General features: G+C 41.2%; 1 protein-coding gene across 1 annotated transcript in view; it reads left to right on the plus strand.

The window, feature by feature from the left end:
• Positions 1–16,008, plus strand: part of LOC120904146 (protein disks lost) — a 79,592-nt gene that overhangs the window by 50,702 nt on the left and 12,882 nt on the right. Inside the window, exon 2 of the mRNA XM_040313939.1 lies at positions 14,939–15,018. Coding sequence (XP_040169873.1) covers positions 14,939–15,018 — 80 coding nt within the window. The remainder of the gene's footprint in view (positions 1–14,938; positions 15,019–16,008) is intronic.

Raw genomic sequence — 16,008 nt, forward strand, 5'->3', positions numbered from 1 at the left:
AACATTTTGAGAATATTAAAAACTCTATCAAAAAAAAAAAAAAAAAAACAACAACACCATTCACGACGATGTCTGTGCGGAAGATGATGACGCAGGAAGGGATGTAGCCGCATAACTATTAGGGAATCTGGCGCATCGGTCGCCGGCGGTTCCGGTTGGCCGGTGGGCCAGAAACACGAGGGAGCAAATCGCAAAGGAAATTGCAAAACACTGAAATAAATCAACATGTAATTCCGATGGTCAATTATATTTACTCTAGTGACGTTTTAAAACAAAAAATATCCAAACAATCCGTAAACAGCATTTACGATGGTAAAACAGGAGATCAATTCATCAAACGAAACAAACGTAGCAAACTCATCGTTTAGCAAGACACACAGGTACACGAGTAAGGTATTGCAGACGCGCGCATTGATCGTAGGGCGATCGCACACTATTAGAAACGTTGAGCAACCATTGTCGTGTGTATGTGTGCACATATAACGCGATTGCCATGTTCGTTACATGAATCTTGACTAGCAGATTCATCTTTTAAAGGGGTAGCCAGTAATGTTAAAATTCTCATTAGTAAAATCTGCATGATTCAACTGTAGCTTACCGAACCGTGTGCTCGTAGTTAGTCCCTCGCCGAAGACAGAAGGAGCGCAACCATACTGGTTTTGGTTACCATGAGCCAGGTTCTTGTTTAGCACGTGTTGACGGTGGTCGAAAGAAAGAACAGGAAACTATCAATGAATCAATGAACATAACAAGTCACACACGGACACACACACACACTCATAAACCAAAGCACTGACGATTAAAGTCACACCAAATGGGTGGTGAAGATCGGCTCAAACATTTTAAACGAAACTTTAATACAAGAAGCAAAAGAGCATGAATCTGTCCCCGCATCAGTTGGGACATGGGACTTCTCTGCATTCTAACATCAATCAATCAATCAATAATTCCGTGTAAAATAGTATTGTTAAATTTTGAAACCAAAAAGGAAAACTCGAAAACTTCAAGCTGGTAAAGTAAAATACATATCTTGTGGATCACTTGTTGAACATTTACATTCATGTTGTTACTAACGGGAGATGAGGATGAAAAAAAAAACAAAAACAAAAACGAATGAAAATCAAGTTGGAGGCAAAAAATATGAAGCGCATATGTACGATATAAATGGCCAGTGTAATGGTGTACAGAGCAGTGTTGTTGGTCTCCCGACTGTACACGTTGTAAAACCGAACGCTAATATTAGCTGTGTTATTAGTGTGCAAACTGTGGCGAAAAATAGAAGGACATGATGGTATTGCTTTTGTTTACAAACCCGAATTTGATATAGTTTGTTGGAATGCAATAGGCTTGGAAGGCAAACACAACATTTAAAACTCAGTTTATCGCAGCTTGATCGAAATTCGTCGCCATAATTACTTACACAGATATAATGTGGCTCGGTACTCGCTAGACTCGATCAATCCCAATGTTTACCACCGAAACTTTGCACAAAAGCGTAAATTGATGCATCTACTTTGCATCCACAGGGACAGTGGCTGGAGTGTTCGTTTGAGTTTCATCTCGGTGATTTTTTTGTTGTATTTATTACCTCACTGAAGTTTATTGTGGAATTTTGGCATCAAGCCGAATATTTTGGAGTGCATGCTACACATGATTTAAACAACACACTCACAACATGAAGCTCCATTTGCCGTGGAGCGGGAGATGGAAACAGATAACCACCTTTCTAAAGATATGGAAAACTTACCCCGCCAATGAACGACGACTTAATACACTCCCCGGGGAGTATGTAGAAGAGTGTACATAGCGAACACAAACAACAGGATATCTAATGCATTACCCAAAACACGATGTTATACAAGATTCATTGCAAATGAACCATGTTACTTCCGTTTTCTATTCTTCCAAAACGAGTGGCGAATGATAACAGATCTACAGCGATCCTTTCTTGAACCACAAAAAGATGATAATCGGCAGTATGAACTCGAACTGCCTCGGCGCGAAACAAGGTGTTGTGAAAAAGGTAGCGCCAGAGTTCGATCAAACGACATACTGATCCACAATTCGCTATTCGTGCTATGAATTTAGTAGCATTTACATGCGAACAAATCAATATTACTACACCTTCCGATACCATTTGCTAGCAAGGTGGTGCAGTATTAGTGTAGCACACAGGGTGTGTAGGATCTATATAACTTGCAGTTCTGTGTGGTTTTTGTCAGCAATACATTATCACACACATACCCGAACATGCAGCCACATACATTCACACTGTTATACACACGTGCATACACGGAAATGGGTGTTTGAAATGATATTGACTATGAATGAATTGTTACAAAATGTATTTACCTAATACGATTGGAAATTATTGACTAGCATTTCTCGTCCGGGAACAATTTTTTAATCATGCCAGCAAAATTATTGAAAAAAAAAGAAATAGAAAACCAAAAAAAGTCCTATGGAAGTAAACAATGAAAAAGAAAGAGAAAAACACAAAAAAAAACAAAAATTCATTTCAAAGTGTTATTATCTATACTGGAGGGAATATTGGCCGAGACAGAGAGAGAGAGAGAGAGAGAGAGAGAGAGAGAGAGAGGAACTTAAACAGACGAATGCACTCTGAAATATCCAAGGTGTGTGAAAATGATGCAGTGGTGTGGCTTTGGATTGTTCGACTAATTTTAAATATTCTCTCCTTGGGGATTAGACAAAACCCAACCATAATCACGAAGTTAGGGAATTTTGTAGATCTTTCCATACGTTGATCAATGTTTTTAGAGACGGTTAGAGACGAGGAGCGAGGAGCGTTAAAAAGTCATTTACGATTTGCTTATTCTGGCAGCTGATACTAATGAAGTCGTCGCCATTCCTCGAATCAGAGAGAGAGAGGGCGAAGAAATTGAAGGACTGCTGCGGCATACGGAATGGGATGAACACACATTTTTGATTCTCGCACAGCAGCACAATGCAATACAAGAAGGAAAAATCTAGACCGATACCGACAAACTCATTCGAACTAGACATTCTGCTGTAGTGTGAGGCCGGATAATAGTGTCATGAAATGCACACAGATAAGTAACAGTTAAGTCTTACAGTTTTCTGTTCAGGGTTTAGCTACGTATGTGTATGTGTGTGGTATGTCTGTGTCCATATATATTCTGGGAGATGGGAAGATGTGCCGTTTTTTGCAATAGTTTCCCTGTTGCCCTGCAGCTAAGGACAGCACTTATTTGAACAATTGTTTGATACTTTTTAAGAGTTGTTCTTATGTTCTTTCCAGCATAAGAACAAGGTGTGTAGGAACAGCAAAATACAATACAATGTTGCTGTTGTATACCGATCAAGGCAGTGCATAATCTATGCAATCGCTGCAATCGCACTCTGTTGAGCTATGTGTCTTTTGGAGCAAGAAAGGATACTTACCAAATTAATGTCCTTTCGTAGTTTAACGGTGGTGATATGATTAAGCATAGCAACATACAGTACAGCTCTCTCTCTCTCTCTCTTTTCTTGAACTTGCCCAGTAACTGTGTTGCGAAGATAAAAAAAATAAACTGTCAATTACTAAAACACAATGCTAGACATGTATAAATGTCTTGAAATTGGTGTAGGGAATAAATATAGGTCCTAATATTTAACATACATATACACAGCAGCATACAGTATCTATCCATTCAAACACACCCATTCTACAAGCCATGTTATTGTACACCAAATCAAATCGTTGCCAGGATAAGAGAACAAGACTTTCGATAGTGTGTTTGGACTTTAGCAACGCGTTTAGAACTAGTAGTGAACCGGCGAAGCAAAATGGGCAAACACAAACGGCTTTATTTTTGCTGTATTTTTCCCCCCAAATACCACTTCCGGTATTGAGTGGATCAATCAATCAATCATGAAATCCCATTCAGAATGGGATGTTCTTTGAAAGAACGGATGTTTGGGTTTTACTTCAGCTTATATGCACAAATGTGTGTGTTTTTTTATCAAATTGCTGAGCACAACTTTGCTGCTGAGAACTTAACACACATACCCAAACTTAATATTGCAATAAACTAAACATGATGTGCTGTTCAGATGAAAGACGCACAGTACGCGGCACAAATGGAACAGAAACAGATAACGTACGTGCCGTCATTTACTTCATCCTGCGCAAACACGTGACATCCTAATATACAGAGCCTGCCAAAGGAGTTCCACGCCGCTGCTGTCCCCTCGCCAAGGTTTGACATATTTGTACGAAGCATACCAGCAATGTTTAACGTAGAAAGCGAGAGAGAGCGTGAGGGACGCAGATAATACGTAATGGAATAACATAAATATGATAGCTTGAATTTTTACTGCGCTTACAACACAATGGCTGCTAACGATAATATCATTATGACTATTTATTAGGCGTATAAGTTGCTTGCCCGTTTCATATATAGCTTGCACAAACGTTCTCTATCTCTCTTTTTTCTCGGACGATGAGAAAACAAAAAGGACCAAATCACTTTTCTACTCTGTCCCCACTGTAGGTGTACCACAACTTTAACAATCCAAGATGGTGGTACAAGTGGAAGGGATTCTTTCGGATTGATATTGTTTTAGAATTGTGAAAACCGAAGAAGATGAAAACAAAAAAAGATGACGGACAGTGGCACCAAACGGGATGTAACGGAGGTGTGCCTAGAGTGTTGAATTGAATTTACGTAGTGAAATAAAATGTTGTCGTAGAGAATAAAACAAAACATAACACTTATTTGACACAGGAACAACCTGCTCTAGTGTATTGGGAGGAAGATAGTCCATTTAATAATGGGCTCTTAAACATAGTAATAAAACACTCACACTCTTAAAACTACTGACACAAAACACGCACACATGGCAACAGAATCGACGGCAATGGGAAAATCAACAACTATTTGAAATCAAGAATAATCATCAACTGCAACAATAATAAGTAAACTATAACGATAAACTAAATCAATAAACAAAAGTATCGTATATTAACACTGTTACTTGATCTTTTTACACCATCTCGAAATGTTTGAAGGTTTTTAGTGGTTACAAAAGCTCTTAGTAATATCGTAGTGAGAGTGTGTGTGTGCATAGACGATAAATGTAAGCCAAACTTGATTGCTGATGTTAACGAGAAAAGGTTCCCCGTAATGGGTCTGCAAAAGATGGTGATGATGATGATCATGATGATTACGAATGAAGGTGATGATTATTGTAAGGATTGGTGGGCAGAGTTGTGGGAGAGGATATTGCATTCTAAAACAATACCGATGAAGAAGGGAAGACGGGAGGTGTGCTGGAGGGAAGCAAGAAGGGAAGGGAACGTAAACGGTGAATTTGCAAACTGAATGTGCTAAAAACTATGGGAATCAATTATTTATCGCATGCCGCAAACTGTAAAGGATTAAAGGTTGTGTGTTGAGCGGATGAAGAGGATGGCGGAGAAGCGCAGTTTGACGCCGTAACGCATTTACGGTGTGCGCGAACTGTGCAGCGAATGCACTACTAAAACTGACTAAGAATGCAATCGAAAGCAACAAAAAAAGGGAAAACGAGCAAAAAAAAATGTTATAAATCTTTTTATACTGTTGACTATTTTCAGTGGACTTTCGCAATCGCTATACAATCAGCAGCAGGTAAAGAGAGAGAGAGAGGGGGGTGAAACATACAAGTAGGATGATGCAATGAAAGTTACTAAAAACCTAAAACCCAGAGAGAGAAAAAAAACGAGCACGTGTACGAGTGAAATTGTAATGCCAGACCAATTTGTGATGAATATTGCTGTAAGAGAGTGTCCGCTCGAAAGTACATCCCAGCACGGGCGATTGGTTCGCATTCTGGCGGCATGTCGTTACTAAACAATGTCCTTTTTATCATCGTTTTGTCTTTTATAAAATGCACCTGTTTACTAAACTAAACAAAAAAATACTTATCAACTATAAAATACACACCCACACATACATTTGTTAAACACTTTAACGCACAACAGTCCATTTCTGGTGTGGAGAAACGGACCTGGGAACGGCAGTACAGCAGGAAACATGGTCCAGCTAGTAAGCATTTTCAAATTGTGCTGTTTCTTTACGTTGCCCATAATCATGAAACGCATTCCAGGACCTACAATGCTTTTTGTTTGGTTTTCGCGTTTTATCAAGGAAAAAAAAGCAATGTCCACAATAAGTTTTGTGTGAATATTCTCGTTTTTGTTGCAAAAGTAGCAACACATTACATTATTGTCTGTTATAATTTGATACATCACAAACACTCCTTCCTGTTGCTGTATTACGTTCGATTATGACTAGCAAACAGCTTTCTTAACGTTGATCTTCAAACAACACGTTCCGTTAGCTACCATTACTAGATCTCCCTCACTCACATCAACAGTGAGACATATTTATACGGAAATGGTTTCAATCGTCTTTAGCTAGACTGCTCTCTGACTCTCTCTGTCTATCTTTGTCCTACGATACTGCACAAAGAAAGCAAAACACAAACAAATGAAACAATGTAAGACGAATGGTTGTGTACTGAAAAAAGCCATATTATGAATTGTAAAGATAAGAAGCAAGGCAAAGGAGTAAAACAAACATATTTGCAGCAATGCATGCAGTTCGGGCTTGCTCGAAAGCAGAATGGCTTCACAGGATGGATGGGCTGGAAGCGGGAGAGTCGCAGAAGGACGAATTATTAGCTGGTGTTTAACCACAATTCAGTGTGTACTATCTTTAAATGTGTGAATCCGTCTTTTGAGTATTGTTAAAATGGAGAGCAAGGTATTGCGGGGGAAAATGAACAGCCATCGGCGGGCCCGCCATTATGATTATGAAGGTGTGCGGTAGCAGGGAAAGGCTTCGATTCGATCAAAGGATAAAAGAAGGATTGGCGTGAAGGTGGTGAACGTCACTCTTTCTTCCTTTTCGACAACTGGCGTGTAATGGCATAGATTTAATGCGTGTTAGTATGTACAGTGAGGGTTTCATTCTAGCTGCTTACGCCCTTTTTGGATGTCCGAGGGCATGGCAGGGACCGAGGAGAGGAGGGCGTAAGCAACTGATGAAATCCTTTCGAATTGTTCTTTAATCGTTTGTAAGATTAGTTAAGATTGTACCGAGCGATCCCGGCTGTTCGGGTTCATCGGCTCGATCTGTTTCAGCATGATAAATAACACAAGGCTTACTATTAATATTTGTGACTGATTATTGAAATACCTTTATAAGATACGTTTTACTATCTACTCTATACTCTCGACACATGCAAGGTACTGTTTTATTTATCTTTATTTTGTATCGTTCTCATGCAAACTGTTTCTATTTATGATTCATATAAGAGTCATATTTCGGGGGATTGATCAATAATACCAAATGAATCGTGACATAAAAAAAATGGTGGTTATAAGCAACGAGGGGTAAGATTTTAAATACTTATGATACTAGTTATTACACAATCCAACTCGCTGGTATCAATCAAACCACCACAACAGTCTGAAGATCATTCATTAAAAGAAGACTAAGAAGAATTAAAAACACGATTTACCCCTTACCCGAGCTAGTCATGTTCTTTTGAAAAAGGAAAATCTATCGTTTTGTTAAACAGTATAGTTCTTAAATAACAAGTAAGTAACCAAAGAATGACGTGTTACGAAACAGAAGCGCAAATCTCGAGTGGCAATTATAACTCGCACTGGACTCGGCTAAGAAAATGGTAGTAATTGCACCTATTTAATTTTCATTCACTTCGATCATTATTATTATTCTTATTATTGTTACGTTTAAAGAATTTCTCCGAAAATAAAGTATCGGACCGGCAAGTCATGCTGTGTGTGAGAGAGAGAATGCGTAAAGAAGGGGCTGAAATGAATGTAACCATCCTACAGAAATGAATCGTGATTGAAGAAGAGCGCAAAAAGGATAGAAGTAGCTTGATCGACGATTGCGAAATCGCCACCGGTGATCAAGGATAATTCTCAAGAAAGGTATTCCGTTGGGTTAAGATTAAGAGATAGAAAGAGAGAGAGAGAGAGAGAGAGAGAGAGAGAGAGAGAGAGAGAGGGAAATAAAGAGAGAGGGAAATAAAGAGAGATAGAAAGAGAGAGAGAGAGAGAGAGAGAGAGAGAGAGAGAAAAAAGGTTGGAGTGGAATGGCAGCAGGTTGGGCTGCTGTAGGCAAAGATAGGAGAGGAAAATCGATTCATTTTTGTACTGCAACTACTATCTACCTACTGAATGGGATGAAAGGATACTCCTTTTTTACATAGAAACGTATTGCATTATTTGTATTATCCTGTATGACAATTTCCGAAATAAATAATTTATTCTTAAAATGGTGTGCATTTGATGTTGTTTATTATCCCTGTTTCATCACAACGCTGCGGAAATCCGAAATTTCAATGACAATGCTTATGTTTGGCCCTTTTGGTATCGTTTGGCAAAGCTAAAAATAGGTAAGAATAAGCTCACTGTTGTTAGTTGTGGATGAGAACAATCGACATGCATATCCTGCTTAACACTGTCGAATATGTTCCTGCCGCATCTAATATATCTTAATGTAGTTTTAGAAATACTTGTTGGATTTTTATGTTGCCATATTTATCTTGTTGTGAATCCTATTTGAATCATGCATTTTTAATGAAAAGTTCTTTACTTTTCAACTAAATTGTTTAAATTTTGAAATATAAAAATACAGGAAACCGTGGTAATACGACGATGTAGTGTATATATCGTGTGAACGATGATGATAATAAAGTTCATACAATCGACAAATATTTACGTTAAAATACACTGTATTCTAGCCATCGACTCTTCTTCTACGGTTATTAACAGATGCATAATGGGATATTTTTCAACTATTTACGACTATCTCGACATTTATACTATGGAGCCTTTTGTTCAGTCCACGTTGGAAATTCCTATTGGATTCCAAATGAGCCGATCCAAAAAGCGTGCTGTGGAGTCCACTTCCCATCACATAAATTTCTCTCCCCATAAAAAAGAGTCAAGAAAGTGTCCTAAAATTATGAGTATCCCTGAAAACCCTTACAAAATGAAAAATTTCAATAAGAATTATTCCTACAAAAAAATATGTTTTCTTTCTATTAAAGATATCGTTTTTGTATGCTCTTATGTGGAAGCTGTTCACGCTCACGTGATGCCTGTTATTAATTTAATATTTAGTCCTTCCATCGTCGTACGTTTCACTATCGGGACAAATATAACCAATTGATCACATATAAGACAAAACACTAAAATTTGTACAAATAAGGAATATGGAATATTAATATTTTTGATAAAAACCTGGACAGGGCCATTTCTCGGTGGCCGCTTTACTGGCCGACTCACGTGCCCAGCATTTAGGGAAATTTGGGCAGGCAACAATCGTACACAATTCGCAGGTACTACTTACTACCGAGGCGTGGTAATGGTTGTTTTTTACGCAGCAAATGTGAAGTAAATCGAAAGGGAGAACAACAGAATGAAAGGTAGTTGAAATCGAACATCGAAATCAATGGTAAAACAAAACACTGCCGATTGTTTGTGTGTTGTTACTGCGGGTAATGTGGTGGTAGTGGGCTGCTGCCACCGCTGCTGCTGCTGCTAATGCTTAATGTTGCGTATGTGTTCCCCCGGTTCAAAACTCATGTCCGTGTGTGCATACGCCAAGTACGATCGAGTGTGGGTGGTTACCGGAGGCCGTGTTGGTTGGTTGATTACGCCTGCGTTACGAAATTTGCACCGAAATGAATTACCGGTTTCTGAAGACGGGCCAGCCAAAGGAGTGGGGTAAGGTGTGCTGGAAAAAAGGAGTGACGGGTGCAGTGTTGGTCATTGAAACAATTTTCCGATACTGCGGTGCCATGCGGTGTGCGAGCTGAATCGGGCTGAACCACAGTGGAGGCCCACTGTTGAGGCACACACTGTTGCGCACACCCACACCGTGGGCAACAGTGTGGCGCGGTCGAACGATCGATTCTGTGAAGGTTTTTGGCGTGTTGAGACTTGGCTACGTTTGGGCCTATCGGTTGTCTTAGCGGCGGACGAGACCGCACGTGACGATCGTGCCGTTAATACGTACTTTGGGGGGTATTAATTTTTTCGGAACACGTTCCCTTTTGTGGCCCGGCGGTCCGGTCGCTTTCCAAAAACGCCGTGGACCTTGAAGTACGTGGAATGTGTGTGCACACGTTAGAGACGAAACGAATTCGCTTAGCGGAAGTTTCAGTGCCGATTTTTTGACAGCGCCCTTTTCAATCGAACGTGCGCGCAATATGAACTAATCAATCGAACCCCAGAGGTTGTTCACGATACACGCAGGTAACATGACAGTGACACCGTTCTTTATGTTTTGTGATATAGAAAACATTTTTATATTTATTTTTTTAATGAATACCTTAGCTTTGGAATTTTTCGCATTTTGGGGTGCTTCATCGACACCTTTCATTCATTGATCATTGATTACGTACGGTTCCATTTTGCGGTTGGTTACGTTCATTTGTTTGACTATTTTCTTACCTTTCCTCACCATCTCTAACCGAAAGCATATACGTGCCCCTCCCCAAAAACGAACGAGGAAGCATGGAAAACTAATCTAGGTCAACTGCACACGGCAGGCGATCGTAATTTCCAGCCACAACCTAATAGATAGCCTTATAGTTTCTCTGTTGTGGTCATTTTTTATGCATTCTTAAGCAAGTTTTTCGCTATCGCTTTTCGAGAAGTTGTTGAATAGTCCGCACTCTGGTTGGGTTTCTACTATTGGGTAATTCACTGCCCTCTGTCCCACCGAATGCAGCGCAGTTGCTGGCTTCATGTTGCGTTTCCTGACCGGCCTTTTTGAACAAGAGCGCGTTGTCGATCGGCGGAGGGGGGGGGGGGGGTGGCGATGGTGGTGATACTACTGTGTCCGTTTGTCGTTCGCCGATGGTCGTCACGCAGCTGGTATGTTTTTTTTCGTTAACGAAGCAAGTATACTGCGGGTTGCAATTGTTTTGTATCTGTTTACACACTGCGCAGCGATAAGAAACTTATTTTTCTTGCGCTTTAACATGCACCGTGCAGGCGAAGGTGGTATGTGCGGATTGTTCGCCTGTGTAGGGGAGAGCAACAAATGTTTTAAAACAGTACACGTGCTACGTAATGCTGCCATGATTCGTACGAAGTGTGTTTACGTGCTTTGGATGTGTTCTGGGAGTGTTAAATTAATTATATGCGTTACATAAATGTTCTATAACACACATAGTCTTATCAATGTTTATTTTCGTAATATATCACTTTGCTACTCGTTGTCTGAAGAAGCTGAGTATGAGGAGGGAAGGGAAGGACATGATTAAATAAATAAGGAGAAACTTTTCTGACCGTGTCTCCTGCATGTAGCTCTTAAATTGTCCTTGATATTAAACTAACGATACAGATCCGTTGAAAATTATAATTATTATTATTATTATATATAAACGATTAATCCTAAACATAAAAAAAATCGTTTCTAGACTTATTTCTTTGCAAATATAGATTGAACTGCAAAACTACTAGACTGGAAACTCTCGTAGCGTCGAAATTAGTGTCAACTAAGCCTATTGGAGGGCACACCCTTTGATTGATCTATGGCGATCAAAAGGCAATGGAAGAAACAGTACAATCTTAAAATAGAAGAATATTTTAATTATTATTTTTTGTGAAGTGATTGAAGTTGATTTTAAAATAAATTTAGTGAATTATTTAAGGTTATTTGTGCTTTCTGTTTATCATAACATCATATTTTTGAAGAAAAATTGTGTGCTGTGAGTATTTGACAGAATTATAAAAAAAATGCAATGTAACCAAATAAACCACACCACCTATTTTTTTCTAACTGTGTATACGTTACATGTTATTCTTACTGGAACCATCGAACGCGTTTCATTATCTTTGATTGTTAATCGCTGACCACGATACTTTATACTTTATACCAAACATTGTTATGAAATCACAAAATCATTTTCACCCCTATTGTGTCACATTAGTGCAAAAATTCAACAAATAGCTCACACCCAATTCCACCCATTCCGCTGCCAGACGTAATATGATCGGCCACCAGAATTCACCCGAGTGTTATGGCAGTTTCGAAGAAATAGCGAAAGTAATTAAATTCCCTTTGTTACACCAAAGCCTCCTTTGCACGGCACGTAGCATACGCAGCATTGGGGTATGGGCGCCATGCGGTGCTACCCGAGCATAATATTGCCAGGTACAGTAAAAAGGGAAGGAACTTAATGCTTCAGCGAGTGAATAACAGAGATGTACGGCGGATGGAGGAATAGGCGCGAAGCAGATCGTACGTAAATGAAACGTAAGTGGAGTGCCGCCACCTTGAGACCTTGATCTTCAGCCGAGGCAGGTATCTCGCGAGCTTGAGAAAAAGGGAAAAACACTTTTGCCAAGATTCGCCAGTTCATCTCACGCTGTTGTTGGGGCAGCTCAGAGGAAGGGCAATGAACCATGGAACGTACAAAAGAGACGTCGCGGTAAAGGTAGAGGTAGCAACCATTAAACGAAGCAGGAAAAAAACATCGCATAGAACGCGGAGAAGCGAAAATGGACAAGTGCTGCGCATGGATTAACATGGCTGGGAACTAAACGAGAGTTAAGTCAAGTCATAGTAATGGCTCCTGACGTATTCGTATCTGTAGATGTATGAGTGTGTGTGTATATATATATATGTCCGAGCGGAAGTTGTCTGAGTCTGAACAAAACGCTCAAAGCACGTACCGGTAGAAAGCACGAGCAAGGGAAGGGAGCATGAGCAGAGTGTTATGGACGGCATGAAAAAAAGTGGACGACCAAGAGGGTAAGGTGAGTCACGGATTTCCGTTTCGCGAGACGAATGAGGAGGGGGCATCGAACCAAGCCGTTTAAAAATTCGATCATAGGCAGATGCCATCCAATAGGAATCGTGCGATCGCATTGGAACACCGTCGAGGATCGTTGAAATTGATTAATGAGAATATGAAGATGTGCCTAGTGTCCTTAAAATCGGTAGAGGAGTGAAAGCATGATCTGTGAGACAGGGAGAACATTATCATGTATATACGGATGCTATTCACATATCCTCTCTCGGCCATACCGTTCGGCATGTGTAGTGTTCGTGGTGAAGATCGAGCCTGCCTTGCTTTCTGCAGCGCTTAACAATCGCGGACCATTAAAATACCTTCAGCAAGACAACAGGATACCTGTCCGACAGGAAACCATATTTAGCCGCCCCGGGGATACCGCCACCACTATTTCACCGACAATCGACTTCCTCTAGAACGAATTTTGGAGGTTAATGTCAGTTCAAGGTTCGTTCGTTTCGCGCGTTGTATCATCCAATTCTGGGGGGATGGGTCATACAGAGAATGGGGGCCGGTGTGTCGGTGTGTCGGTTGTGGAGGCTTGACGTTAGAAGCCACAATTATGATGGCTAGGCAGGACGGCACGGAAAGGTGGTAAACTCTATCGAACGCAGATGTTTAGTATGCGGCCGTACCTCGTTTATTACTATTCATGACGCCCGTTGCTAGCCACTTGCCGTGGCGTTATCATGATCGCAGTCTCATCACACGAGGTGTTGGATATGAGTGTTTGCTTTCGGTTTCATGCTGGTCATGCTGGTGTATTTTTTAACCGGAAAGGATTTGGATATTGAGTGAGCTGAGCTAGTGAGAATTGCCAATAAATGATAAATAACTAAATGGTATGTGTGTTAACAGGTTGAAATATGCATATAATACGTTTTAGAAATGATTCTATTATTGTGTATTGTAAAAGTTTTAAAATCGATTACTTCAATTACTTTCAAACGTGCAAATACACGTGTCGGGTAACTCGGGAAACCGACTGCGCTTTAAAACAGAGACGCACTCAATGAAATCAATGGGTCATTGATATTTCAATCAGTTTTTAAAGGTCATTAGGCGAACGCCTGACAATCGCTTACGGAGTCCAAAACGGAGTCTCATTATTTGTCCATGAATGCACCAAATCTAATCAACACAAGGACAAATTCGGAACATTTAGTTTCGCGCAATTCGCCAACTACCGTCCAACCTTTGGCGAACCGAAGGTCGCTGTTCGCGTCTCGTCTGCGCGCGCTGCGTGTGTCATCGAGGATCGTGTTCCGCGACAAGCAATTTTTGCGAATCTCTCACCGCCACCAATATCCTGAGAAAGGGAGGTCGTCCGGTTAGTTACCGGCTTTCGGTCAATGGTGTGTGCGCGCGCATTCCATCGCATCAAGGCACGACCGGCGGCGGGTCGCTTCTAGGAAAGGGAAGTCCATGAAATTAAAGTAGAAAACCATACACACACGCGGCAAAGCAAAAACACACATACCCCTGCTTGACCAAATGGCGGAAAAGTAATACAAAGCTAAATTATTGCTAAGTCCTCTCCCCGCGCGAGTTCGATCGCGAGCGGCAAGTGGCGGCACCATTCGTCCGGTCAGCCAATTCTCGCCATGATCGGCACGCGGACCAACCAAACCGGGTCCAGTTTCCGTCATCGCCGCGATGACGATGGGGGCCAGTGGGGTGATGGCTCTTTTGATGGTTGATCTTGATCTTCAGCCGTATGTCAATGAACGCACCTTTCGCGCGAATTCGATGCTGGACCGAAGGTAATCGTGATCGAAATGAGGCATACGCACACGCCAATAAACTCGCCTGTGCTCTCGCCTGGGCGCTCGACAAGGGTGAGGCAGCAGATTTTGCCGCAAAGTGCTGGTGGGAACGTTCGTGTTTTTTTTTTGCGCTACATACTTATGATCTTTTAACAAGCGGTGTTTAATACTCTTTGCAGGCAGTCATTTACATAGTATCTAATGTTTCTATTTCTTATTCTTCTTTCTTTCGTTTCGGATTCTATTCGCCTGATCGTGATCGGTGGTGATGGTTTGGATGGTTTGTGGATCCTTTCCGGGGGAATGTACAGAAACATGAAGCTCATCAGCAACGCTCTCTGGAGGCATTTGCCAGCTACTTCACCAGTTTCATCCGTGCGCAAACGGAAGAGTGAGTAAACCGTCAGGCGGTTTTTTTTTCTAAATATGTTTTATTGTAGATTTAGAATAATAGAACTTATTCAAATAGCTACGTATCAAATAACAGCAAAAAACCCGCATTGGAATGTGCTAAAACAGACACACAGGAAAACGTAATATGTAAATTAGTCATTTTCATTCATGAGTGCCCTCAGCGCCCCAACATGCCCGAATGCATCAATGCCGTTGGGAGGGAGGAGAAGGGTAGCATTAAGCACGTATAAAATGGAAAGTTCTTTGGCCTCTGTTTGGTTTACGTTCTTTTATTTCTGTTTTAGCTACCGCCTTCTCCTTGTGCTGAAGTAGTTCGCACTTGAACTTGACTGATCACAGGATAGAATTCACAATGAACCGCGAAGCTCCATGTGGCGCATGCAGCCGTGGCGGGAGGGGAGCGACAAAATAGCTTCACAAAATTCACGCTCTCCTTTGTCGCAGGTGGAAACTACACACAACCACACACATAAGCACAGCCATTACAATGCAATAGCATTAGTCGCTCCGATGCTTACAGCATTGCCTACCATCGCCATGGCGTGGCGTGGCGTGTCGTGGGGCTTGAGAGGCCGACGATAGTATCCGAGCGCTAAACTCGTTCGTTCGTTCGTTCGTTGCCATTCGCCAGCCTTTTGCAGTGACCCTGACCATGGGGGCAGCATCAGCCATACAGTGGGAAGAGGTCATTCTCCCTTCGGTTGAGGTTAGGTCTTTGCCCGTTACATATTCCACCGAACTCTGATGCTGCTTAGTACCATTCGTTAACCCGCGTTAATTTTGCTGTTGTTGTTGTTGTTGTTGCCTGGGCTAAGCGGCCAGCAGAACGTTGACTTTTTAACTGCTCCTAACGTTTCGTCGCGGTTGCGGTTCGCGCAGCGAAGTCTTTTGTTCTGCATCCATACATACACGTTAGAGCGGGGTTTCACGCTTGGTTCATCTGGGCGCAGTGCTCGGTGATGCTCTT

This window comes from Anopheles arabiensis, chromosome 3, assembly GCF_016920715.1.
Source record: "Anopheles arabiensis isolate DONGOLA chromosome 3, AaraD3, whole genome shotgun sequence".
Taxonomy (NCBI): Eukaryota; Metazoa; Arthropoda; class Insecta; order Diptera; family Culicidae; genus Anopheles; species Anopheles arabiensis.